At 43.2% G+C, this 27,954-nt stretch overlaps 1 protein-coding gene across 2 annotated transcripts; it reads right to left on the bottom strand.

The window, feature by feature from the left end:
• Positions 1–27,954, bottom strand: OSCP1 (organic solute carrier partner 1). 2 transcript variants are annotated; one of them, XM_006867540.1, is made up of 11 exons: positions 27,747–27,925; positions 20,928–20,957; positions 16,911–17,065; positions 14,935–15,102; positions 14,357–14,437; positions 4,582–4,685; positions 4,000–4,128; positions 3,386–3,455; positions 1,755–1,894; positions 582–645; positions 220–336 (listed from the first exon to the last, which is right to left on the bottom strand). In XM_006867540.1, the coding sequence occupies exons 1-11, from the start codon at positions 27,856–27,858 to the stop codon at positions 220–222; spliced, it is 1,170 nt and encodes a 389-aa protein (XP_006867602.1). In that variant the 5' UTR covers positions 27,859–27,925. The 2 variants fall into 2 exon arrangements, with proteins under 2 accessions (XP_006867603.1, XP_006867602.1); XM_006867541.1 differs by lacking the exon at positions 20,928–20,957 and having other exon boundaries at positions 1–336; positions 27,747–27,954.

Here is a 27,954-nt window from a genome sequence, read left to right on the forward strand (position 1 = left end):
AGTTTAAAAGCCGTAATATATTTTGCTGAAAATATACGTAAAGTGTGTGCCTTCAAGACAATGTGCTTCCTCTGGGAGGCTCACAGTTCATTACAACATAAACAGGAACAGACAGCAAGGGTTTCACTCAATAGAAAACTAGCAGCATTGTTTTGGATTTTGAGACCTTCCCCAGGCAGCCTGTCCCAGGATGGTAGAGGGTGTGCCCGATCAGCACCACTATAACTCATCCATCATGGCGAGCAGGTCATCTCCTTTGTTGGCACTCCATCGTGGTTGGTCCGTGATCTCAAACTCCCCCATGATCCGAGTCAGCTCTTGGTTCCTTTGCTGGTCCTGGTACAGAAATGCGAGGTGAAAGAGAATGAGAAGGCTGTGTTAGCAGACTGCCTCTTACTTAGTGCAGTAGGTATTTTATGTCCCATCACCAAGAAGCATTTCAGTTTCTGACCAGTGTGCCAGGATAGGGACTTATGGCTCCATGCAGCACAGACTCCAAAGGAAGGCAGGCTTGAAGTTTGAGTTTATGACCAGTGAGGAGGGGTACTAAAATTTAACCCTGGGTAATCACTTGCACCTACCTGGGTAGCTTGTATGTTGATGACTTCATAGGATAACTCTTCTGGCCTGGTTAAAGCTGCTTGTCTGAATGAGATGGCAAAGGAAAAGGTCACAGGTTAGCTAGGACTTTCTCCCTGCTAGTGTGGCAAACTGGACAATCTGACAGCCTATTTTCTTCTGCCTCACCTTCAGCTACATCCCCAACCAGGGCACCAGATACTCTAGAAAGGCAAGTTCAACTGTATCTGCTCTCTGCCTTTGCACATACTAAATTCTGTCAAGAATGCTTTTCCCCTTTCTCTGCTTGGCAAACTCCAAGACCTAGCTCAAATGCCAACTCTTCTGATCCGCCCGTGTATAGTCAGACACTCTGTCCTCAAATCTGAGCATTTGTGCCTTGAATGGAATTAGCTTATGTGCATGTTAGGCTTGTGTACTTGCTGCTGGAAGCGATTGACCTGAAGACAGGGTCTAGTTCCTCCACTCCATCCATCTTTGTGTCATCAGAACTTAGCATAGTACCCCTATGAGTAGGGAAATAGAAGGCAACCCCTACTCCAAGGATCCGGGTGTGAAGAGCATCACATGAGATAGTGAAAGGGCTTTGTAAGCTGTAAAGTACTTGTAAATCTTGGTGAATTAATACCACTATTGGTTTTTGATTAGAGATGCTTAAGTGTTCAGCTAAGAATCCACAGGTTGGACATTCAAATCTACCCAGAGGTTTACCAGAAAAAGGCTTGGCAATCTACTTCCGAAATACCACAGTCACCAAAAACCCTACAGCTCACAGCTCTCTAACACATGGGATCACCAGGAGTTGGAATTAACTGGATGGCAACTGGTTGGTTTTGGTCTAATCCCAAAGTTTATAAAAATCTATTAAACTCCAACTTCCATCTGGTTTTGAACAGATTTTTAAAAAATATGATTATCTTAGTTCCCAATAATTCTTGTTTAGCTCTGCCCTGCTAAGTAAAAAATTAGAACTCTTTTGTGAAAGAGTCTAGAAGCTTCCAGCAATTTAATTCTGGTGAGTTCTTGAACTCAGTTATTAAATTTTCTGGTTATTTCCTTTGAAATAATTACATCTATCCTCCTAAGTGTCACTGGTTTATGATGGTCATTTTTTTGGTTCTTATCAAACTTATGGTTTTATATCTATCTTAGAAACAAACAGATTTAAGACCTACTCCTCTTCTTCATCGGTGGTAAAAAGATTCAACCGGAATCCTGGCTCAGGGCCGCTGGGTTTCTTAATCTCCATTCCTCCCATCAGCCTGGCCAAGAAATTCAGCTCTTCTTTAGCAAGAGGGTTTGGAGCAATGTTTTCCTACAGAAACAATTTCATGACTTTTAGTCACATAAAGGAGATCACTTTTCCTGCTAAACACCCCAGAGATCCAAGGCAGTGGAAGAAACAAGGTAAAGCAATTAACTGTGTAAATTATTTCTGGGAAGGATTGGGGCCAGATAAAGCTTGAGAAAACAAGTTTAACCAAAAGAAAAAGAATCCACATCAGAAGCAGAGGGACTCTAGCAAGGCAACAAACCAGAGGCTTGCACACTTTGAAGAGTAGTGGAAGGCCTCAGGAATCCACGTTTCCTCTCAAACCACACTCCTTGAAGGAGGACTGTCTTGGTTCCCTCTGTAGATACGGTATCACAATGCAGTCTCTAGTTCCAGGGGTACTCATTCCATATGAGCTACCACACTGCCCTCGGGTGGTGACAGTCACAAATACATCCTCCTCTCCCTGAGGTTACCCTACTTCAGCCTCCCTGCTCCTCCACCTTTTCCATCACTCTACTGCTCTTCCTGCTTGAAACAGCCTTCCGCCTCTTGCCTAAAGAACAAAGTCCAAATGGTTTAAGATCACATTCAAGCCCTTTCTAGCCAGGTCCCAAAATTCTTGCTGAGTCACATGTCTGCCTCGATTACACTGCGACCTAGCTATGTGGGGGAGATACTGCCTTCTCCCTGCTTCCCCAGAACACGATGTTCCTGGTGCCTCTCTGTGCCCTTGCTTTTGCTGTCACCTTGGTTTGCATGGCCATTGTTCTATCTCTGTAACATATTTTACCTGCTCTTTAGAGCGCCACTTGAATGTCACCTCCTCAGAAGTATTCTTGATTCCCCACCCCAGTGGACAGAACATGCTGTTTTCTGAGCCCAGCATTTTGCTCAGAACACCCAGCTAGCTCTTCTCACACCGTGTTAGTCACTGGTTTCTCAGGGTACTATGCCCCCTTCAGGATGAGACCACTGGTCCGTCAGCTTTGTGTCCCTCCCTGGGTACCCAGCCTGTGTAGAAACAGTTCAATAAATGTTTGTGGAATAACTGAATAGTCCATGATTTGTCCTCTAGATTACAAGTAGCCAGTCTGGTGAAAATTTATAGAGACAGAATTATTCAGAGAACCTAAATCCCCAAGTTGAACTTAAGCTACCATATCACCATAGAGGAAAACATTCGAGACACCACTGATCAGAAAACACACAAGTGCTTGGAATCAGCAGCCACAGACCTAATGGCACTGGCACAATGCGATTTCACACGTCCTGGTGTGTGGTTCCTGGTTAATTATGGTTGTTGAGCCAAGCCTAAAATTATCTAATTAGTCAGATCACTGGAACTCTCTATGAGAAACTACAATTAAAAACCTGTGTTCTTGTAAGGCTGAATGGTGAAGATTGCAGACAATGAGGGAAACAGTGGCTAGCTTTGAAACGGAAACAGTCTCTTCTCCCCATGTATGTTTTGTTTTTTTTTTTAAATCTAGAAAGAAGCTCTGAAGATAAGGAAGGGAGGCAGCAGCTTACCTCTGTCCGTGAAGCTAAATTCTTTGATGCTCCAGACGTGTGTGTTTCCACAGGCCGATTCACGCTGTACCTGATGTTAACAGAAAATGGTGCAAGCATGAACCAGCCCCTTTGCAATCACTTCCTTCTGACTCACAGATAGACCACGAAGTTTTTGAGACATAAAACAGCATCCAGAAAGGAGCTGGGAGTACAGAATACGACTCAGCAGGTGTCAATCACTCCAACTTCACTTCTTCCCAAAGAAAACCACTTGGGACAGCTGAGTGGCAGTGGCTACTCTTGTAATGTAATGCATTCTACTGCAAGAACACGTAACATTCTAGGAAGGCCAAGCTGTTCAAGATGTCTACTGCAAAAAAAAAAAAAAAAAGCTTTTGGCTAGTTTTCTTCAGAGGCTATTTAAAATGATGTGTACATTTTAACCTGTTGGGCTACATTTGCAGTTCTTGGGGGCCCTTTGAGAATGTCAGGGCTCTGCCTGCATTGTCGCTAGGGGGAAATCACTCAACATGGTGTCAGGGATTTCCAGAGCAGAAGTGAAGCTGGTTTGTTTTTTTTAAAATGAAATCACCTTGGACTTGAATTCATTCAGGGATGGAGGACTTGCTTACATATTAGTTCCCAGCTTCAGGACTCGGTCTCCATAAAGTTCAAAAGAACCTTCTTTGGGTGCAGTGACATAGTTGCCACCGTGACTAAATTCAACCGTCTTCACTTCTTGGCCTTTGCGGTTGAACATTCTATAATACAAAAATATGACATGACGGAATGTTTTCCAAGCTTGGGCAGTCCTGAGGGCTTCTTTACTCTTTGTGCTACAGGACAAAGAATTCATCTCCTCCCTCAAGATAAAGATGCTTGTTTACAACACCTGGTTTAGGCAATTTACAGATAAGATGATAATAATGAGACATTATTGAGCCCATGCTATGGGCCAGATGTCCTAGCAGCACTATTATCTTATTCATCCTCGCAGTCATCAGGTAACAAACCTGAAGAACTGGGTGGCTTGCCTAGCTAAGTGGCAGAACCGGCATTAGGACCTGGCCTGAACCTTCACTGCTGCATTTTAACTGAGGAAAGAAATGGCTCAAGCACAGCCTGAAGGGCTCAGCAAGGCTGCTTTCCTCTTGGGAGCCTAGGCATAGGCTCCCAGACACCCCAAACACTGATAATTACTGTTCAGAATTCACCTGATGAGTCCGGGAACTTCAGTTCCCCAGGGAACAGGCCCAGACACTGGCAACACAAAGCGACCATTCGAGTTTTGCACTTTGTCCTTTAGAAATATGGACACCTGGGAGGGGAAACAAACAACAGTTATGGGCATTCTTCTTGTAGTGTTCTCAGAGACATAAGCATTCTGAGACGAGAACGTGGCCAGTGAGTTTATAACAGTCAAGAGAGAAAGACGCAATAAAGAACATCGGCATAGTGAGCATTTTCACAAACAGAACCTCTCTGAATTGCACAGCAAACCTGTCAGGTGAGTTGTCTGACCCCAACGCTTTAAAGAGGAGGAAGCTGAGGCTCACAGAAGGAAGTGACTTGCCCAAGAGTACAAAACGTGGCTGGGCCAGGATTCAGAACCAGGGTTGACTCCGGATCCCATACTTGTTCCTTGGTTCCCTGTGAGCTTCTTATGCTGGCCAGGGCCATAATTAATTAAGGAATTAAAATAAATAAATTGAGACATATTAATTGAGGAATTAATATAATGAAATGAGACATGGGGAAACCTGTGCATGAAGAATTCATTGTCTTTGCAAAGCAACAATGAAATACTTTTCTTTTTATTTTTCTCTCTTTGGATGGCAGAGCCACAAAGAGTTGTTTTATTATTTGTTATGCACAGACCCCTAGTGGAATTTTTCTCTTGGTGAAACATTCTCTGAGTTATTCATGATTTTATTAGTATCCCTTTTACTTTAGATTTTTGACTCTCCTACACTTTAGTATATTTTCATTAAAAGTCAGAAGCCACACAGTAGCTACATTTTATTCTACTAATCTTAGGTAGTTTTAATACTTATATTAACAATATTCTTAAGATTGTTAGGAGACAGGACTTGTCAATTGAATTACTGCCAGCTTAGGTTTAGTGATTGTAAACATTCTTCCTTGTAGCCTTAGTTTAAGGCAATAAAGAATCCTAAACTTGAAGAGCCATAAATAAGGGCTGTGGGTACAAGAATTTCTAAAACAATTAGATAAAGGGTATGGTATATACAGATACTAAATAAAAAGTCTGACTTAGATGTTCTTAAATTAATGATCAGCAAATTAGAGAAGTTGTTTTTCATAACCTCAGTTTCCCTGATAAGTGATGTCTTTGTAGGCTATAAACAGATAGAGTATGGAAGAGGTTAATGGAGAGTTAATTGCACCTAACAACTAAAATTAACAAGACTTAACAGACAAAGGTTAAGAAATATGTGAAGGTTAACTTGTTTCCCATAGAAAAGAATAGATTTATGTATGAACAAATGTTTAACTAAAAGGTTTCAAGGCACCTGAATGTCTCCTATGCCTTGAGATAATGTTTTTGCTGTAACTTCTCATCCCTGTTGTAAATTTAAGAATTGTAAACCATAAGGAATGTGTACCTTGATGTCATTGATTACTATGAATGCAATGTTTTCTGTAATGGTATATAAGGGGGTTGTAAGACAGAACAAAGAAGTAGTAGTAGTAGTGACAAGAATAGGGGGAGAAGAAGGAATATGAGATGGAGAGGAGACGAGACAAGAATGGAGGGAGGATAGAGGGAGTAATGGAGAGAATGGAAGCAGGAGGGGAGAGGAGAGAAGGGAAGCAAGAGCCAGGGGAGGGGAGAAAGGACGAAGAAGATATGAGCAGGAGAGCAGGGGAGTAAAGAATGAGCGGGACAGTAAAGAATGAGAGAAGTAGAGTATTAGAGTAGCCATAGAAATAATAATAATAAAGCATGTAATGAGAAGATTTTGAATTTATTATGGCCTATGACTCCGTAATCCGCCGACGCCGCATACGCTTTCGGAAAAACCCTGGAATAAGCCTGTTGGGGCTGGCTCCCGGCATTATGCCATTGCTGGGCTTGAACTACAAGAACCCCACAAGGTGCGCCAGTTCAGAATGAACAGAGCTGGGCTTCCAACTGGGTCATTCCAGTTCGACTTCCTGCTGAGACTTCTTTCCTTTCTGCCCCAGACACACTGAGTCAGATGCTACGTTTTAACAAGATCCCCAGGTGATTTTTATGCATACATAAAATTCTCATTAAAATGTAGAATCTGACTCAGTATATCTGGGGTGGAACCAGAATGGACTGGCTCAGAGGTCTGGTTTAAACGCTCATGTTTCTGACTCTGCAGCTGGCGTTCTGATCCAGGTGCTGGGCTATGTGAGGGGTGGGCTGGGACAGGTGCATCTCGTTGGCATTTGGCTTAATGCGCTGGACTGCAAGGTTGGGTTGAACCACAAGGTCAGTGGTTCAAGCTCACCAGTTGCTCCTCGGAAAACCTACACAGGGTTGCAACTGACTCGGTGGCACTTAACAATAATATGACCAGAGACACCAGTTTCTGCTTACTCTACCTTCTGGTTTGTGTACTCTGCGTTGAGCCCTGGGTGAGTCACAATTGACATGTTGTAAAGACTAGCGGTCTTTAATCAGTTTCACTGGGCCTTAGCTTTCTCATCTATAAAATGAGATAGATAAGCTTGAAGGTACTTTCCAACTATAAAGTTCTACACGTTTATATTAGTAATGTTGTCAGTAATAAGCATCTGTTATGCACAACCCAATGAAAGTACAAAGTGACAAAGAACTTACAAGCTGGTAACGGGAATGCTGGCATCAGACTGTTGAGACTTCCGGTGTTTGAATGGTTACACACCCCTTCTGTGTAATTTTCTCTTGGGTAAACTGGGGTTAATAACACATACTTGAGGCTAGTGTGACAATAAATCAGCTATTAATAGCAAGGAATCCTTGTGGTGCTGTAAGATAAGCACTGGACTACTAACCACAAGGTTGGTGGTTCAAACACACCAGTTGCTCCATGGGAGAAAGATGAGGCTGTCTGTTCTCATAAAGATGTACAGCCTTGGAAACCCTATACAGGGTTGCTATGGGTCTTGATGGCAGTGGGTTTGGTTTGAGTTTGTTATTAATAGCACTTAGCACGGAGACTGACACATAGCGAGTGCTCAGTAAATGGTAGCTGACACGCTTATTACTAAGTCTACTAGACCCAAGACACAGGCATAAAGCAGGGAAACAAACAAAGCCCCCACACTTTAGAACAGGAAATGTTAAACAGCATATGAAGGCACTGAGGAGAATGACTATAGGTATGGGGTAGTAGGGATTACCATGAGTTTGGAGCTAAGGAAAAAGAGCAGAAACGGACACAAGGCATGTTTAGGGAGGAGGAAGAAACTGGTTTGGTCAGAGGGTTTGGCTGGAAGACCTTTAAGCAATTTTTTCTTTTGAGATCCTGTGACCAAGAGATGTGAGTAGAGGCATGGAGAGGGAATGTTTGAAGAAGTGGAAATATACAAGTGTGTTGGACCTTCTGTTACGGTTGATGTAACATAGTAGATTTGACATGTACACATTTAAGTTATGTGTGCATCTGTATTTGGCCTGAGCATCTGTCCTCCTCAGGAAGGACCGTTGGGTGTGTCTGCTTTGTCTGCTTGCCCAGTCCCTCTGCTGGTCCTCACTGGTGGTACGACTCTCAACTACCCTGTGTACCTACCTCATCTTTTTTTTTTTTTTCCAGGTGATTTCATCTACTCCCATAACTCCAGGGTTCACCTCCATGCTGATGGCTCCCCCTTGGCCATTTCAATGAACACCTACCTGATCCATCTATCTCACTGCTCCGCTGGATGTCTACTGAATTCACCCTGCTCAGAACAGAGCGCATCACTCATCTTCCCAAACCTGCTTCTCCTCTGGAGTTCTCAGTCTCAGCAAAGGAACCAACGTCACTCAAAGGTCACCAAGTCACCACGTATCACCATTCCATGTCCCTAAACCATGTCAAACCAATGGTCACTTCTTGTTTATGGCCCCTCCTTTTTACCTCCACTGCTGCTCCCCAGTGCAGACGTTAGCATCTCTTGCTTAGCCCATGATAGGAGCCTCCTAACTGGTCTTCCTGACTCCCTTCTTGTCTGCTTTTAATCCATCCTCCATTCTGCTGCTAAGGAGACTCTTCAGGGCTCATATCTGACCATGTCCCTTCATGCTCAATACCTTTCAGTGTTTTTCTGCTGCCTGCAGATAATGAAAGTCCTAGTCATACTCAACTGCGTGCAGCCTTTCTCCTCTACAAGCAAGTACACCAGGCAGTTACATGCCTCTGCCTTGACTGACATGGAGGTGTCAGTTGAGGGTGTCATTCTTAGCTCTTCTTTTTTTCCATGGGCCTGGTAAAAACCTGTTTATTTTAAAAGATACTAGATCTTCTATGAAGACTTCATTGGTTCTCTTAGGTAGAACTCCCTCTTTCATGCTCTCTCTATACTCGTCTATCTGAGAACTAATCATCCGTGAGGTACTTAGTATTCCCTGGCCTCCTTTCTTCTGAGTTCCTTGAGGGCAGGGACTGTGTTTCCAATGTTACTGAGCTGTGCTGGATGAGACAACTCCCTGAGCACTCCTGTTCCCCAGGATACCAGCAGGACTTGAGGAAGAGTGTGCTTAAGCAGTGCACTGGGTGTGTACACTGAGCAAGTATACATGTGTTCATTGGGTACATGGTTGGTACATGGTTTTGCATGGTGCTATGGTTCATGGTGTGGTGCTGCAGGATAATGCACTAGACCATAAAATCTGTTTGAACTGCAAGGTCAGTGGTTCAAACCCATTAGATGCTTCTCAGAAACTCTATGTGGGGTAGCTATGAGTTAGAACCAACTTTATGGCACTTAACAACAACAATATGGTTCTTGGTATGGTGCTGTAGGATCCGCACTGGACTTCAAACCACAAGGTTGGCAGTTCCTCAGAAACCCTATACAGGGTTGCTATGAGTTGGACCCAACTCCACAGCGCTTAACAACAACAACGTGGTTCACAGCAGGACTTCAAATCAGTTCATTCCAGGATCTTGTTGAAATGTATTCTGAGTCAAAATATCTGGGATGGAAAGACAAATTCTCAGCAGGGAGTTCAACCGGAAGCTTTCAAGAGGGAGCCTAGATCCAGAGAGCGCGGAGGAAGGTAGAATCTCCATTGAGCAGGATCCAATCTGTCCTTGTGGGGCTGGGGCTGGGTCCCTTGTGGTACAATGGTGAATAATTGTTATCAGGACTGACTGAGAGGGTTGGAAACGTAAGGTAGACATTTTGTAGCAAAAGGAAGAGAGTGATTGACTATGCAGTCCAGGAGCTGAGGTCCCTGAAACCATCAAGGGAGAAGAGCGGAGTGCTAGACCCTACCCAGAGAAGCAGTGATGCCAGAGATGAAGGCAGAGACGATGATGTGGAGAGATGGATGGAGCGGCTGGGGACTCTAGACCCAGAGAGAGAGAGGGACTATATGCTGATGACCTGGGGGCAGGTTTGAAGGGTATACCCTTTGGTTGGTTGATGATGCATGGAGGAGATTATAACCATGGTAATGAAAGAATATGCGATAGGATGAATGTAAAGCTAATGTTCTCCCATGTAAACTATCATATAATTCACAATAAAGCATTAAAAAAAAGGGCATACTCCAATGATCTCTGCTGCTGACACCTAATCCAAGTATCTCTTATAATAGTTTCCTAACTGCTATCCAACCTCTACTCTTGCCCCATACAGTTCATCTTCCAGAACATACATCAAATCACATGATCACATGACTCCTTGCCTTAAAATAGTCTTTTTGTTCTTAGAATAAAATCTAAACTTCTTACTCTGGCCCATGGTTAAGACTGATAGTCACCTGGTGGGGACCAGTTTCTTTACGACTGGTATCTGTTCTGATTAGTCAGTTTCGCTGTTGCACAGATTGTTCAATTTATGTTGAGCACTACTGCTGTTGGAGTCCCTAGTGTGGTGCTGTGGGCTAGGGCGCTGGACTTCAAGGTCACTTTGAACCGTAAGGTTGGTGGTTCAAGCTCACCAGTCGCTCCTCGGTAACCCTATACAGAGTAGCTATGAGTTGGAACTGACTTGATGGCACTTAACAACAACATCACTCCTGCTATGAGGTATGCTTATTCACATTGGCTTTTCCTTTGTCCTAGGGACATACCATGATAATTTCCATCTAAGGGCCTTTGAACTTGTTTTAGCTTCAGCTTAGATGTTCTTCCCTGAGATCTTTGTAAGTTATATTCTCAACTGAAATGATTCCTCAGACAAGCTGTCCTGGACTCTAAGGCTATCAGCTAACGCTGCGCTGTTCAACACAGTAGCCACTGGTCAAGTGTGACCATTTGAATTGAGAAACTTCTGCCACACTGGCCATATTTCAAGTGCTCAGTAGGCAGTTACACTATACATTCTCAGTCACACTAGCTGTGCTGTGAAGCCACACAGGTTGGTGCTTATCATACTACATAGCACAGACAGAGAACAGTTCTATCATGATAGAAAATTCTGTTGGACAGTGCTGATCTGCTGGTCTAAAGCAACATCCCTTCTTAGATGACCTCTGTAAGTTTACCCTAATTTACCATTTTCCTAAAAGTTATCAGCATATGAAAATAATGGACTTTACCTGCCTCTCTCCTATTAGCATAGAAGTTTTTCTAGGCAGGGGCTTTGTCTAGCTCACTTAAGTAGCTCAAACTCTTAAGAAGCATGTGATTGTTGTTGTTTGTTTGCTGTTAAGTGTCACTGAGTCGGTTCTGATTCATAGAGACCCTATAGAGGGTTTCCGAGGAGCGGCTGGTGGGTTTGAACCACCAATCTTGCGATTCAAACTGACCTTGTGGTCCAGTGCATTATCCTAAATGTTTGCTAGACTGACTGGTTTTTCAGGGATTAGATATTGCCAAGGAAGAAATGGAATGGGAGTGTAGAGGCCCAAATGGAATAACGTTTTCCAGCAATGGGAACAATGGAAAGAGCAGGACGAGTCAGTGATGGAATGATGCTGGAGTGGAGATGAAAGCCGGGAGAGGCTGTGAGTGATCTGAGACACCTACCCTTCAGAAGAAAACTCTAGAGGAGCTCTAGAGGGCTGAATTAAGATGGTTGGCAATTATTGGTTAGGATTCCAATGGAATTTTCTTAGCGCAGTTTCTGACCAGGCCCCAAGTGCACAGGTCAAGGGCCTTGATGACGTTACGGTGATGTCAGGTGGTTTAATGACATTGCAAAAAGCTCTGGATATCAGGATGAGAAGCTTTGTATTAACTTCGGCTGAACAGTGAGTAAAGATGTAATAGGAACTGTGTTTTCTTCATTTAGCTAGTTGGTTTTATTACCAAGTCTAAAAACTATCAAAACAATTTTGAAAACAGAGAAAATCTGTATGTTGTTGTTAAGTGCCAGCATGTTGGTTCTGACTTACAGTGATCCTGAATTGGGTTTCTGAGGAGAGGCTAGTGGGTTTGAAAGGCTGACCTTATGGTTTGCAGTATAGTGCTTATCCTACAATGCTATACCAGGACTCCAGGCAACCTATAAATTGCAGCTGAGCAGAATTACCATGAAAGACCACACTTGGAAAACCAGTCTTGATGCTACAGACAGTGACAAAATATTGTCAGGACATGTGATTCCTATTTCTCTTGATGAACGTTCGGATGTTTCATCGCCTGCCTATTTAGCAATTAAAGCTTAAAATATTTTGTGGTTTAATATAGTTTAATGACTTTGCTATAGATTTATTATTAAGCAAGTCTTTCATTGTAATGAATTTTATCTTGTTAGAATTGAGAAATCAATATGTCTACTTGTATTATTATAGTTCATAAAAGAAAATCCAAATATGCAAGCTTTGTGCAACAATCTGATGCACAATTTTCAATATTTAAAAACATAATCTTATTTGTACTTTCATATTTTTTATTATAATCAATAACTGTTAGAGATCTTAATTTATACTGATGGTGCTCCACCCATGGCAAAATTGTATGTGAGAGTTAAAAACAAAATTGGAAGCAGAGTTGAAACCTATTTGTCTTCACTGGTCCATGAAAGGGAAATATCAGGCTCAATACTTCTTCTTTTTTAATTAAAAATATTTTAAAAAATATGCTGTACTTGTACGTGTACAAAATTTAAAAAGTTCAAATGAGTATATCATGGAAAGTAAGTCTTTCTTCTACCCCGTCTTCCTTACAGCTCCCCACTCCAATGAGGCAACCGCTGTGACCAGTTTCTAGTATATCTTTCTAGAAGCATTCCATGCTATATATATAGAACCAAATACATATATATATGTGTGTGTGTGTGTAGTACCCAACTTTCAATGTATTTAAGTTACAATGAATTACATGTACAATTGGAGTTTTTTTTGTGTGTGTACATCTAAAGAATATGTATTACATAAGCTCATATGTAGAAATCCTGTGTGGCGCTATGGGTTAATGAACTGGACTGCCAAGTTGGTTTGAACTGCGATGTCAGTGGTTCAAGCTCACTGGCTACTCCTTGGAAACCCTATATAGGGTTGCTATAGGTCAGAACCAACTTGATGGTACTTAACAACAACAAGCTTGTATGTAATATAACCAACTCTCAAAGACAAATAAAAGATCAGGTTTACATAGATATAATAATAAAATCTTAAAAAAAAAAAAAAGAGGCATTCGACTTTTTGACTTATATCAGAACCTTGTCCTAGGAATGGGACCCTGTCTTAACTTTGGGATTACCTGCATGGCATATGCTACTTGACTTTATCCTTCCAACAAGCTCAAAATTAGGTATTACAGTTTTCATTTTGCACATGAAGAAATCAAGGCTCAAGAGAGATTCATGAGTTTGCCCCAAGGTCATGCAGCTAGTGCTGGAGGTGGGCTTCAAACACAAAACTCCAGAGCATGGCCTTGTTTTATCATATCATACCAGCTCTCCCTATCAACTTGCTACATTATGGGAAAGAACAAGAATCCTGTCTAAGAGACATACGTCCAAAATTCAGAAGCTCAGAAATGTATTTTTTAAAGTGAGGTTGTAGAACTGTCTGGAACTGGCATGATAGGAAGAAGGAATGGCCAACAAGAAGTACAAAGGCTTGGTAGCAACAGCAATGGAAAGGGAAGGATGGCTAGTGAAAATCACATGACCCTGGAAGTGATCAGACAAAGATGAAGGAAGGAGAATCAAAACTTTGGTTCTGAGCAACTAAGGGAGGGAGTGGGGGTGCTCTCACAACAAATCCGTAAGTCAAGGGTGGGCCTTGAACTGGGGAGATGTTGCAGACACTGGTTGGTGAATATCCTTGAGCAGAGTTTCAGTAAGCTGGTCGAGATGTGGGTCTGGATGGCTGGGGCGGGGCAGGGGTAGGGTGGAGGTTGGACCCAAGAGTCATAGGCAAAGGAGTTGGTAGCCAAAGTGGTGGAGAAAAGAGATGTCTAAAGAGTGGAAGAAGACAGAAGGAGGAAGGCTTGGGGAAACATGAAAGGCATGGAGACAGGAGAGGTAAGGGAAGGCCAAGATGGCATGGAGCCATGAAACTCCAGGAGAGAAGAGCTTCGTGGAGCTGGAGGGAACCTCCTGACAGTGTTAGACGGCGGAGAGCTTGAGGACTCTAAGGTTCTAGTAATGATACCAGGCAGCTAGCCTTGAGAAGTAAGAGAAGAAAAAATATTTTAAAGACACATATAAGGCCAGAGGTGGTGTGGGGAGGGAATGGAGGCATCATTGTCTTCCTTGGTCCATTTAAAAACTGCCTAGGTTTGTTTTCAGGAAGTTTATTATCATGAAATCGGACACTGAGGCCATCACTTATCAGGCAACATTGTAGCCTCTGCTCTGTTTCCCTAGTACGGTGGCTTCAAGGTGTCCCTGGGTGGCCCATTCACTTACTCGAATGTGTAGGTCCTGGAAGAAGATGAGGAGCGTCTGCCGGATCAGCTGGAATTCTCCAGCAGGGAGACTCCCATACACCTGTCAAAGGTAGAACAGCAAGAAGCATTTTCAGAAGTGAGGGGAAAAATGCGGATAGGCAGAGTCAGATAACCAAGGAGACAGGTGCTGGGACAAGTGGGCCAGAAAGAGAATCAGCATTGTTTCCGCAGAGGGACAAGCCCCTTTATGCCACACCCGAGCAGGGACACACTCCATCTCTTCCACTTCCCCCACAACTCAGGAGAGGCCATTCCCACATGACTTCACTGAGCATCCGCTGCCAACTCCCTTCCAGAAGAGCTGGGAGAAAATAGCTGTACTCTAAACTATGGTGTTCCCAGTAGGGAAGCGGGCATAAGATGACAGTGCCTATTGTATTAGCCACCTTGGGTACGCAATTGCAGAATTTTCTGGAAGACTGGCAGGCTTTGCCGTTCCTCACCCTATTCTCTCTGTCATGGGATGAGCCTGTTCTTTGTAGAGGAATGAGAACAAGTGTTGGGGCTGAGAGGTGGGTGGGCTGATGATATTCTTACTTCAGTCAGCAGCCGGGAAGTCTCCTCCACTTGATTCAGGATGCTTGGAGAATCTTGGATGAATCCCTTGATGGCATCTAAATGATTGAAAGTGACCAGCAGCACATCTTTGGGACGGGGACACAGCAATACTTGGTATTTGAAAGCCATAGTCATCAGGTCATAGAGCTGCCAACCCAAACAACGAACAAAACAAACAGGACGGAAGAGCAGAGGTCAGAACCTGCAAACTCTGAGTCAGTCCAATTGTCTCTGAAAACCAATCTGGCCAAACCATACTGCGCGGGCGATCACACAAATTGTCACCCACACCCAGACACTCTGAGAGCAAAAGAGGTGATGCTAAGTGGGGACAACAGCTGTCAACTGGGACATTCTGTGAGCCACGCACATCACTGATGGGACACATGTGGAACAATATTGGCAGCTGCGAGGCCCTGGACCTGGAGAGAGGAAATCCGAGTTCATGTCCTACCTTTGCTGCTGCTTGTACGACCCTAGCCAAGTCTTTGAACCCCTCTGTGCCTGAGTCTTCTCATCTCTAAACAATGCCCTCTAATTTCCCAACTTTGCAGAACTGCTGAGGGGAAGAAATGAGATGTTATGTGTGCAAGTATCACACACAAAGCTCTATAAACATAGAAGCACAATTTAAAATGATGAGTAAAAACTCAGTAAGACACAAAGAAGCCCCGTGGATGGCCTGGCCATCCAGCAAAGTTCACAGGAGAGAAATTGAGGAGGCCCAAGGCAGTTAACAAAGGCTCTGTGGGCTTGATATGGACCATGAGGTAGTCACAGGAGGCTTCAAAGCGGCTGAGGGGAGAGAAAAGGCATTGGAGCTGAGAGCAACAGCGTTTGTGAGGGCCTCGAGGCAGCAGTGCTAGTTTCCTGAGAGCATGAGGAGAATGCTCTGATTAGAGAGGACAGTGTATGCTGGGGGTTGTTGTTGGTAAGTGCCGTTGAATTCATTCCAACTCACAGCGATCCTGCATAGAGTTTCTGAGGTGTAGCTAGTAGGTTTGAACTGCCAATCTTGTGGTTTGGAGAGGAAGTAAAGTTGGATGAGCACTGTATGGTTCAAGTATTAAAGATAATAGAAGGATGGGCAAAATACTTTAGATTCGAGGTGGTAACAACTGTTGCCTTTGATTACCTGGCTGAGTTAGTGTTTGTCGGATTCTCTCCAGTAATCATGCACTTTGGATGGAAGTCACTCACTGGGTGCCACCCACACTTTAGTAGTAGGGCTCCACCTCCTTGGGGGCGGAGTAGCTACATACACAATTTAGAATTTTTCTCCACAGCAGATTTGTCTATCCTCCACCATTTATTTATTTGAAATTACTATTTTTTTAAAAAAAAATCGGAATCACTTAATCACTTGTTGCCCAAAGAAACAGAGATATTTATGTCACAAGTAAAGATTAGGGGAGCACAGTGGCTCCATAGGATGCCCTGGACTGTGAACTACAAGGTCACCGGTTTGAGCCCACCAGCCACTTGGTGGGTGATAGATGAGGCTTACTGCTTCTGCAAACATTACAGCCTTGGAAACCCTATACAGAGTATCTCGGAGTTGGAACTGATTTGATGGCACGTAACACAATAACAAGTAAAGACTGAGCAGTTTTGAATTTGCTTTAAAAAATGCCTGGCTTCCTGTCAAACTGTCATTTCCTCACTGCAGAGCTTAGATTTCATAAGAATGAGGTAGAATTGAAACTGTTAGTTTATAGAGTGTTTGCACTGGGTTAGGACATGTATTCCAGATACAGGTGTGAAAACCAGCATTCCAGGCAGGGGGAGTCACCTACACGTCAGAGGGGCTGCTGTGGCTGACTTCTGAGGTCCTCCTGCCCAGCTCTGAAACTCCACCACATCTAGGATTTACAATCGCAGGTCATCTCATCTGACCCCAGTCTACGATCACCCACACAGGTATAAGAAATGTGACAAAGAGGGCAGAGGCTCACCTTATCCATGCTGGCCTGGTTCAGTCTCATGATGGAGGCGTGAGCCAGGCGGTCATAGACTGTCCTCAGGGCCTTCTTAGAGTAGAGCTCTTGGGGTTTGAACAATTCCTCCATGAACTTTCTATTGAACATGGTGGAGATGATGTCGTTCAGAACTGTGGAGACAAGAGAGAATACAGCTGAGTGAGGGAGTGGAAGAAGCTGTGTTCAGAAATGCCCCGTGTACGGTGGCTCCCTCTCTGAAAGGAGGAGCTGGGTATCTTCAGAAGTGAGATGCTGATGTATCAGATGGGCTTTGCTTCCTGGTGAGAACACTCAGGCATCCTGGTAGAAAGTAGGAGGATGAAAGAATTTTATGTGACCATCACAAGGCAAACATAAAGGATGACAATGTACAGACGTGTTGTGCTTCAGAGATTCTAAGCCACCTTTACACAGTATCTCCTTTGATAGTAGGGAGAAAGTTTCTTCTTTCTTATAAAATTCCTATACTTTTTAGATTAGATTTCTCCCTAAAATGAGAGACAGCATCAGTCTTTTTTTTTTTTTTTTTTAATATTAGCAAATCTATACTACTTTTACTTAAAATTAAATTTTACCAATATGGGACCAACGACGGTGATCGACTCTCCTTTTACCAAACATTTTATGAAAATAGATGAAGTCTAACCACTGGTTAGATGTTAAAACACTTTTAATGCTTTGACAGAATGGACGTCCTATCAGCCCAACCTTAATTTCCCCATTTGCTCTATAATATTGATTTTATGTTGTAGTGACATATCTCATACTGTTGCTCAAGTGGGAAGACTTCATCTGGTCAGAGAACAAAAGGTCAGAAGGAGTGTACAAACCAAAGTGTCTATAATTCAAGGGTTGCATTTATTCACTCAGAAATTTTGTGCTACTCACAAAAGTGTCAGTAGTTGACTACTAAGAGAACCTGGTTTAAGAAAGAGGCACAACTTTGTTTGGACACAGATTATTCTTAATTAAGCCAGATCTCTTCTGGCCCACAGGTGAAGAGTATTTGGCTGCTGAGGGTATACTGTACAGTAATTAAAATTTGAAAGAAAACTGGGCTATTTAAAAGTTATACAAAAATGAATGGTTGGACCCAGGTGATTATTATGAAAAGCAATAACTCCTTTTTCTTTGGCCTAACACAGGGAGATACGTCAGCTATGACTGGATGTGGTCACCTCACCTATCCAAGAGAGAGAAGGCAAGGGAGACCAGTGAGGTTATTCTTGTTGGCACCTTCTCTGCCTGTAAGTAACTGAGAGGAGAACCCTGAGGGTTCAGGCAGTATTTTAAAGCTTCTCAAAGCATTTATGAGGGGAGAGGGAGCTCATTTGTAAGCGGGAGAGGGAAAGAAGAAACATTTTTCCCCACACTTACACAACAGAACGAACGGATTTGTGATTCCTTGTGAAGTGTTGAATTTAAGCTTGGCCTTTGGATGTTACTCTAGTCTCCATCCTATTACGCAGAGATGAAGAACGAAATCCTTTACTGACACCAGGTTTCCCTCATATCTGACAGTTTCAAGTCATCGCAGCTTGTCTTCAACGTGCACTAAAGTTACCCCATTGTGGACAGCCTGGACATGGCCTTTTTCCTTCAACCTAAACATTAAGAGCCCGTGATAACTGTTTTTGTTTAGAACATTTTCCTTACCACAGCCTACATAAATGTAGACTGTGCAACGAGGTACAATAAAAAGGCCAGACATTAGGCCTCACAAGAGTGGATATGAAGACTTTTCCACAGATTTATGTAAGCCAGGAGGAGTGCCAAAGACGAAGGACTGAAGTTCAAGTATGACCATCTGCCCTGATTAAGTTAAGACTTACAAGTAGCTACCATTCATTTATCTGTGTGCTTTGACATTTCTCTAGTGGCTTTGAGACCTTAGCAGCAACTAGGAAAACAGGTTAGCCCCCAAATCAATCAGCTCTAAAGGAAAGGAACCTCGGGTAATTGTCAGTCACTCTGGCAAAGTAAGCACAAAATGAAGCCTCCTCCCATGGAGGGTGACTAAGCTATCCTCGTATGTCAGCTTTGCTCCTTTCATAAAAATAGTCATCTGTTGGGAAAAGAGTTGGGCAGAATGGTGACCACAAACAGGAAATGACAGTTTTACAGCCTTGGCACCCAAGGTTCCCACCTCCCACCAAATTCTTTGGAAAGAAAATGGGGAATAAATTAACCTGCCTTCACTTCACAATTTACTTCAAAAAGCCCTTGTGGAGGTGGGGCTACTGTGCACCCAGCTACAGAGAGGAAGCAGAAGCAGGCTAGGTCCTATTTAAGTTAAACTAGACAAATAGCATAGCTTTAATTAATGAAACGCATTAATCTGTCTTGGTGTTTGTTTTGGGCACTCAAATGAGTGAATTTTCATGAAGTAGGAGCCAGATTTCATCCTGGAGCTATAAGGCGCAGCAACGTGGTAACTACCCAGTTCTCAGCACATCAAGCTTCTACTCCCAGGCTCAGACTATGAAGTTGGTTTCCGTTCATTACTTCCAAATGCTGAAGTCAAACAAATAAATTCCAGCAGTTCAAATACATCTACGAAAAGCCTTCAAAATCTATACTTCATGCCTGAAATTCCGCCATGAGTCAGGAGGTGGGTCAAAAATTGCTCAAAAGATGGTTGTGAAATACCATAAGAATATATCAAGTACTTCAATTGGGTTTTTCTTTGAGTCTGGCCTCTTCCTCTCAATGAAAGCAACTGAGTTGTAACAATTAACCTCTGCTCTAAATTCACTTACTTACGAGAACATGCATTTTGGGGCAAAGGCTAACAGAGAAAAGCTAGGAAACTCTCCAGGATAATTACCATGGTTTGAATTCCTACAGTGTTCCGTGCACTGGGCTTAGAACTTTACATACATTATCTCATTTAGATGCCTAGACAACCCTGAATTACCCGCCTCAATCGAGAGAGGAGAAAAGTGCTTGGCATACAGCTGGTGTAGTGGAAATAGGAGTGAGATCTGAGTGATTCTAATGTCTGTGCTCTTAGACGTCATCTGTACGATTTCCCAGCGTGTACAGCGTGGTGAGGAGTCCTGGTGTGGCGCTGTGGGCTAATGCATCAGACTGCAAGGTCAGTTGAACTGCAAGGTTGGTGGTTCAAGCTCACCAGCTGCTCCTTGGAAACCCTATACAGGGTCACTATGGGTTGGAATCGACTCGACGGCACTTAACAACAACAACAACGACAGTGCAACGAAGGCATTTAAAATACTGATGATATGCATAAACTGTATGCAAATGGCAAATGATGGAAGGAGATACCTGTGCCATTTACAGGCTGCAAAAGCCTAAGGTTTATTCTGAGGAATCAGCAACTTTTTCAGGTTTGCAGCTAGTTTGCAGGCCAGATATGTGCCTAATTGAGATATAGGTGAGGAGGAAAGTCAGAATTTGGCATGATAAGGCCATACTGCATGCATGATATCATGCCTTCTGCCCACAGTTCTGACAAACATGCAGCCACATGCTTCTATTTCTCCCAGTTGCCCAACAGATATCTCTGTGTGCTATGGAGAGCAGTTCAGGGAGGATCATTCAGGGTGAAGCACAATACTTTGGATACAGGCCGCTAAAACAAAATGACGTTAAGGACTACCAAATAGGGCAGCCTACCCAGAAGAAACAGCGACTGCCCCAGTTATCCCTGCAAAGCTTGGAACTGATAACAGGAGATGGATCCCTTCAGTGTACGGTGGCCCCCTCTGCTAAAGCTTTTAGGGAACAGATTTAAATGTACAAGCGGGCTTCAAAAAGTCTATGGAAAAATGCCATTGTCTTTTCATTCCATTCTTTTCAGGCACTTTTTGAAGCGCCGTCGCACAGATAATGTCTCAGCTGAAGACAACTTCATGCCTACATTCTTAACTTTGAGATTATCTGCAGCGGTCACACTGTAAGCTCCATTGATAAAGGACTGCGTGAACCTGTGGATGCAGACTGAAGACATGCAGCTAGGAAAGAGCATACCTCGTTTTCTGTCCACCTCTGTCCATTCATCTACATGAAGCATATGAAAAAAACACAAAACAATAACCGGTTCATGAAGCAAGAACATTATTTACAAGGAGGCTTTAAAAAACACCAATTCTAATGATCTGGTCTATAAGCTTTATTTTTCATGTTTGCATTTAATGTCTAATGCAAACCCTCTGCTTTCCATTTTAAACTTTTTTAAAAGGACAACGGATAAACAAGAAGTTCCAAAAAAAAAATCCAAACCAAAAACCCTAGAGAGACTATGTCTTATAGAGAGTGGCCTTGAAGGACAGGCAACTCAGGACTAACTACGCTGGAGTCCATCTGCAAAGGCTTAAGAACTCATGCTCTCATGCCAGAATATGCATCCTTTCAGAGAAGGCTTATGAAAACACTAACTTCCATGAGGAACAATAATCCAAAGGACAGGCAGAGAAAAGGAGTAGCTGTTTAGACAACCTGGTTTTCTATTAATGAAAGATTTCCCTTTCTAGAATACGATGGAACGGCTCAAATTAGACACTTGATACGTGAATTAAAAAGGGAGAAGACTGTCAATATTTGTATCTGCTTTATTTTTTACATATAGTTGTGTGTGATTTCCATTTACAAAGAGGAACGTAACAATGGGTCATCTGGAAAGTTCCTGAGGACAAAGGCAGTCCAGAAGATGCTATGAGGAGACCAAATAGCTAAAAAAGTACACTTTACTACAGAATCTGTGAGAATGAAGACCTTGGAAACCTTTTTTTTTGTTTTTGAAAAAAACAAAACAAATTTTTAGTTTGCTTTAGGTGAAAGTTTACAGAGCAAATTCGTTCCCCATTCAATGTTGTTGTTAAGTGCTGCTGAGTTAGTTATGACTCACAGAGACCTGGTACAGGGTTTCCGACAAGTGGCTGGTGGCTGGGTTTGAACCACCGACCTTATGGTTAGCAGCTCAGTGCTTATCCTACAGCACCACACCAAGACTCCATTCCATCCAATAGTTTGTTCAAACAGTGTTCCATGACATTGGCTGCATTCCCCACACTGTGTTAGCACTTACCCCATTTCCGCCACTAGTTCCCTGTTTCCTTTCATCTAAGTTTTTTATCCCTTCTTGCCTTTCGTCTTTGCTTTTGGGAAAATGTTGTCCTTTTGATGTGTATAATTGATTGTTCTAAGGAACACGTTGTTTAGTGTTTATGGGGTTGTCTGTTGTTTAAATGGAAGATGGTCTCTAGAAATGGCATTAGGTATGTACAGGTTGGAGGAGTGTCTTAGGGCCATAGAGTTCCTCCATTCTCTGACCAGTAAGTCTGTCTTTTTTGTGAATTTGATTTTTTGTTTTACATTTGTCTCCTGCTCTGTCCAGGCCCTCTGCTGTGATCCCAGTCAGAACAGTCAGTAGAGGTTACGGGGCACCATCTAGTTTCTTTGGTTTTGGGTCATATAAGATGTAGTTTGTGTAGTCCATTAATTCTTTGGACTAATTCCTTTTTTGAGTCGTTGGTTTTCTTCACACTCCTTTGCTTCAGATGGGAAAAGACCAATAATTGTATCTTCGATGGCTGCTCACATAAGACCCCCAGACCCTACTTAACAAAGTAGGATGCAGAATAGTGTCTTTATGAACTTTATGCTTTGTCAATTGATGTAGATGTCCCCCAACTTTATTATCTTTTACCTTCAAGCTTAGTAACTTCTTCCTACAAGCCTGCTGGTTACATTTAAGAGTTTAGAATGGAGACCTTTTATTGGTTGAGGCCTGGCTCTACCACTTACTAGTTACATAACGTTGAATAATGTGCTTCACCTCTTTAAGGTCTCCTATTTCTTTATCTGTAAAATGGGGTTCATAATAGCACCTGTCCCACTGGATTCTTGTGGGGACGAAATGAGTAATATACACCAAGCACTTGGGTGACTACTCTTCTAGTTCCATGTCTGTACTGAAGTATGGGTCGGAACCGACTCGACAGCACTTAACAACAACAACAACAACTGAAGTATGGCAGACGTCACCCACGATCGATGAAAGATGTGTTTTACTCTAAACTCTTGAGAGATTTCAATTTAGAAAAGCCATCTCTAGATGTAGCGTAGTGGTTACGAATTGGACTGCCAACCTCAAAGTCGGCAGTTCGAAATTACCAGCTGTTCTGTGGGAGAAAGATGAGGCTTTCTGCTCCGGTAAGGATTTGCAGCCTCAGAAACCCTGTGCAGGGTCACTACGAGTTGGAACTGACTCCACGGTACTTAACAACAACAACAACAACAACATCTCTAGATAGAATTTTACACATGTATACATTTATAAAATAATGGTCATCAATAATCTCTTTTGGAAGCATTTGCCACTGAATTGTTTCGGAGGTGGTTTCTGAAATTATAATTGAAGCATACAATACCCACAGCTGGGAAGAGACCAGTCTGGTAGCACACCCAGTGCTATGCCTTAACTAGGGGCAAAGCATCTCCATTTGCCAAGTTAGACTCCTATGGGAAAATTCAACATCTTTCTCCCACAAGCTGCTGTTGACTCATGGCCCTGACTCATGGCGACTCTGTGCACAAGGGAATAGGACCACTGCGATCCACATGGTTTCCAGCGGGTGAATTTTTGCAAGTAGATCGTCAGGCCTTTCTTCCTAGTCTGTTTTATTCTGGAAGCGCCACTGCTGAAACCTATTCAGCATCACAGCACCACACAAGCCTCCAGTGACAGATGGGTGGCCATTGAGCATGGGATACACTGGGCAGGAATTTAGCCCAGATCTCTTCAATGGGAGGCAAGAATTCTCATGCATTCTACCCCTGAACCACTACTGTCTCCTTCCCCACAAGAGTCACAGGCTTTTGGAGAGAAAATATTTGAGAGGCAGAAGAAAGAGTCTGGCCTTCTAAAGCAGTTACTGCTTTCTTTGGCATACTGTCAGCATCATCTACCTCTCTGGAACATTTATTTAGTCTTGCACTGGTCTGGTAGGAGTTCAGAGAGGTGGAGTTTTTACTTCGATCCTCCTGAAGGTGTGTTTGAGAACAGTGCTGTTGTAAGGGGCTCATCTCTGAGGGACAGTGAACTACATAAGGGACAATGAACTACCTGCTGTTGACAAAAAAGGAGCTAGTGATGCATGCCCAGTGGTGCCAAGTCGCTCCCGTAGGCAATGATGCCCAGCTCCAGCAGAGGTCTCTGCAGGGCTGTGTGCTCCCAGCCCTCCCTCTCGTAGGGGAAGCTGCTCAGCGATGTCCTGTTTTTCTATTATTTTTCCAGTTGACATGTTTGTGACAATTTCACTTTAGTTATATTCTGAACGGGAGTCAGGCCCAAGGGTATCCAGAGGTGGCTGTTAAACGGGAACCAGAAAAATAAAAACAGACTATAACTGCTATTTTGTTGCTCCATACAATCCTATGATCTGAACGTTGGGGAAAAAAGTCGCTTAGTGGCTCCATGCCTATAAGTGACAACTTCCCCTCTGTAAAAGGAATAATCGAAACACAATGTAATAGGGAAATTATTTAGGCTTATTTTTAAGATGATGGAAGTGAGACAAAGGCAGTTTTTATTATTCTCCCTATTGCTTAAAACAGGACCAAATTCAATATGCAACATCAGAGGTTGCCCCATAGAGAGAGCACTTATTTCCCTTCTGTTGAATGCGAAACCAGAGCCTGCACTGGGGGAGGTGGGGGTGGGGGGAACTGCAACATTTGCATGGCCTTGTGGGAATGGGGATGGCCTCCAGGAGACCAATTAGTTGTATAAGATCAAGACAACATCTACAAGAAATCTGATTTTCAATCTAAGTTTCCACAATGGTCTAGTTTACTGGGCCTCGTGTTTTATAGGCCTCTGTGCAAAGGGACCTGTCACAATGGGTACTGCTTTTGCAGCCACCCAACCCTAGACACTGGAAGAGACAAACAAGTGTCTCTTGTTTTTGAATTCCACTCTCAGCTCCATCAACCAAATACTTTATGTCACTTATTTTTAGAAAATCAGTGGGTATATTGGAGATATATATATATTTTAAATTCCTCTCACTACTCAATCTACCAGCCTCCACACACCAAATATTTGGATCCAGTTCCCCAGGTGGTGGTACTGGGTAAGAGTATGGGCTCAGAAGTCCGACTGCCTGGATTCATCTCCTTCTCTTACCAGCTATGTATGTTGTTGTTGTTAGGTGCTGTGGAGATGGTTCTGACTTAGCGTAACCCTGTGTACAACAGCACAAAACACTGCCCAGTCAGTCCTATGTCATCCTCACAGTCATTGCTATGTTTGAATCACTATGTAACCTTGGGCAAATTTGCCTTAGTTTTCCCACCAGTAAAGTGGGGAGAGTAGTATTAGTTACCTGCTTGGTCAACTGGGGTATTAAAGTATTTAGGAGTCCCTGGCATAGAAAATGCTTAATAAACGTCGTTGTGGAATTAGGTAAATATGATAAATTCAGTTACTGGATTGTTGTTATTGTTGTTAAGCACCGTCGAGTCAGTTCTGACCCATAGCAATCCTGCACAGGGTTTCCGAGGAGTGACTGGTGAGCTTGAACTGCCAACCTTGCGGTTCAAACTAACTTTGCAGTTCAGTGCATTAACCCACAGTGCCACACAGACCATTTCAAATCCTGCCTCCAGGGAATGAGTACTCAGAAGGCCATCTCACATAGTGTCTAACACTCAACCCCAACTAAGGGATGAATGAGTGTGTGGATAGGAGTTCACACTACAGATGTATGAAAATCCCTAAAGCTGAACCTAGAAACAACAGACACAAGCCTATAGTTGCTGAGGACAAAGGAAGCTGGTCCCCACATATCCACAGAGCCTTGCCCAGATCACCTCTTGAGAGATGACACCTACTACTCATTGTGCTAAACAAGTTGCAAAAGTGATCTCATTCAATTTTTACAACTTCATTTTCAGATATGTTTTATTTTTCCCATTTCATGGAGAAAGAGACAGGCTCATAGAGGTTATACCCTATGGTTACACAATGAATTAAATGGCAGAAATGGAATTGGGAGCCAGATCTGTGTAAGCTCAGAAACCATTCTTGAAACAGCTAATTTACACTGCTTTTCAAGATGCAGACCACTCATCTGAGAACACTGGTTTCGTGAGTCCACTGTTGCCATTAGCTAGAATGAAGCCGAGTACCAAAGGCACCAAGGAAAACAGAACCTTCTTCAGGAAGAAATGACAACATCACATGAAATAGTCAATTTAGATCATCCCTCAACAAACATGTACTGAGCACCAATTTATTCTGGACGAGGCACTACGCTGGGTGCTGGAACACAAGAGAGAAGGGAATCAAGTGGGGGAGACAGACACATACATAGATCATGTCAGATGAATAGAGCCAAAGGTAAGGTAGAGAGAGGTTGCTATGAGATTCCAGGCAGGCCACTTTCTCCAAGTGGGAGGCCTCTTGAAAGAGATGACTCTTAAGCTGAATACTGCAGCATGGTAGATCGGGGACTATTAGCAAGGGGATATGAATGAACATGGTTCACATGGAAACACAGAAGTAGTTTGGTACAATTAAAATGCAGAGGAGGAGGCAGGAAGTGGTGGGAAATGGGACTGCAGAGATGGACACAGATCAGATCAGGAAGGTCCCTGAAATGTGATATGCAGGTACTCGGCCTTGATCTACACAGAAAAGGAAGGCAGGTGATGGGTTTTAAGCAGGGGGGACTTTGGCTAGATTTGCATTTTAGAAAGGTTACAGGCAGCAAAGAACTGAATGAAAGAAGGGGTATGCTATTGGGAGTTCATATCTCAGATGAAAGCATTTGTATTCAGTCACATCAACACAATAGTTAATGTTTGAATATGTATGTTAACATCTGAATATGTATGTTTAACATCAATTGAGCATCCGGAGAATGCTGGAGAGAATAAGTGTTTTAAATAGTGGCTGTATCAGTTACTTCTATCTAAACTTTTCTTCATTTTCCTGAAATATTTCTTTCATACTTAGTTCCAACTGCTTGGTGAACACAGTTGTTGGGTCAAGGTGGAAGGAGTAGAGAAAGGAAGGAAATAAAGAAGGGAAGGAGAGAAAAAGAATGGAAGAAGATCTTGGGGGTCATTTCTTCAGAGATTGGATGTGAGCTAAGGGAGCCAGATTTCCCAGCTTGTTGTTGTTTGTTGTGTACCATTGAGTCGTTGCTGACTCAGTGACCCTGTATGGGGTTTCCAAGAGCGGCAGGTGGATGTGAATTGCTGACCTTGTGGTGAGCAGTCCAGTGCTTATCCTACAGCGTCACATCTTAGAGGCTCGCATATGATTATTTATATAATTGCACTCTCCTTCAACACTTGGGAATGGAAAAACCTTACGATTTTTTGATTTGTCTGCATTATTGCAGAATACTGTATTTCTTGAAATGGCTTCTGAAATATGCAAGATTGGGCTCCAGTTTATTTGAGATGATGCTACACAGAGGAAAGAAGAATCAGAACCTGTTCCCTGGGGGTAACGAGGACGCCTGGATTTGACAAAGGATATACTGCAACTGGAGCTGCTAACATTTCATCAGGAGAGACTGAGGAAATTGGGGGGCTCAGGTACCCTAATTATTATAGCCAATGCGGAGTATTAAGTCCATTTGCTGTGAACGGTTATTTTGGGGAAGTTGACTCCAGAGGTAAGAGAGTCCCGGATTTTGAGAAAGGTCCCTAATATAAAAACGCAGTGTGCAGGAGTACTGTATCGGTAAGAGTTTAACTAGGTCGGGTTGTGGAGGTGGCTGTAGGAGCCGGGGACTGAGCTGCGTGCAGTTGTGCGGGCCGGGCGCCTCTCACCTTTGCGGGCCTTGTCTCCCGGGATGTTCTGGGCTCGCAGCCGCTGGTCTAGGATGTAAAGCATCTCCCCGCCCAAGTTCAAGAAGAGCAGCGGTAGCGTTCTCACGGACATGGTGCCGGAAGCGAGCAGGGACAGGGAGCCCAGAGCGTGAGCCAGTGGCCTGGAGACCCTGCCGTCACGCGTCTCGGTAGCTTGGTTGCTAGGGCA

This window comes from Chrysochloris asiatica, unplaced genomic scaffold, assembly GCF_000296735.1.
Source record: "Chrysochloris asiatica unplaced genomic scaffold, ChrAsi1.0 scaffold00106, whole genome shotgun sequence".
Taxonomy (NCBI): Eukaryota; Metazoa; Chordata; class Mammalia; order Afrosoricida; family Chrysochloridae; genus Chrysochloris; species Chrysochloris asiatica.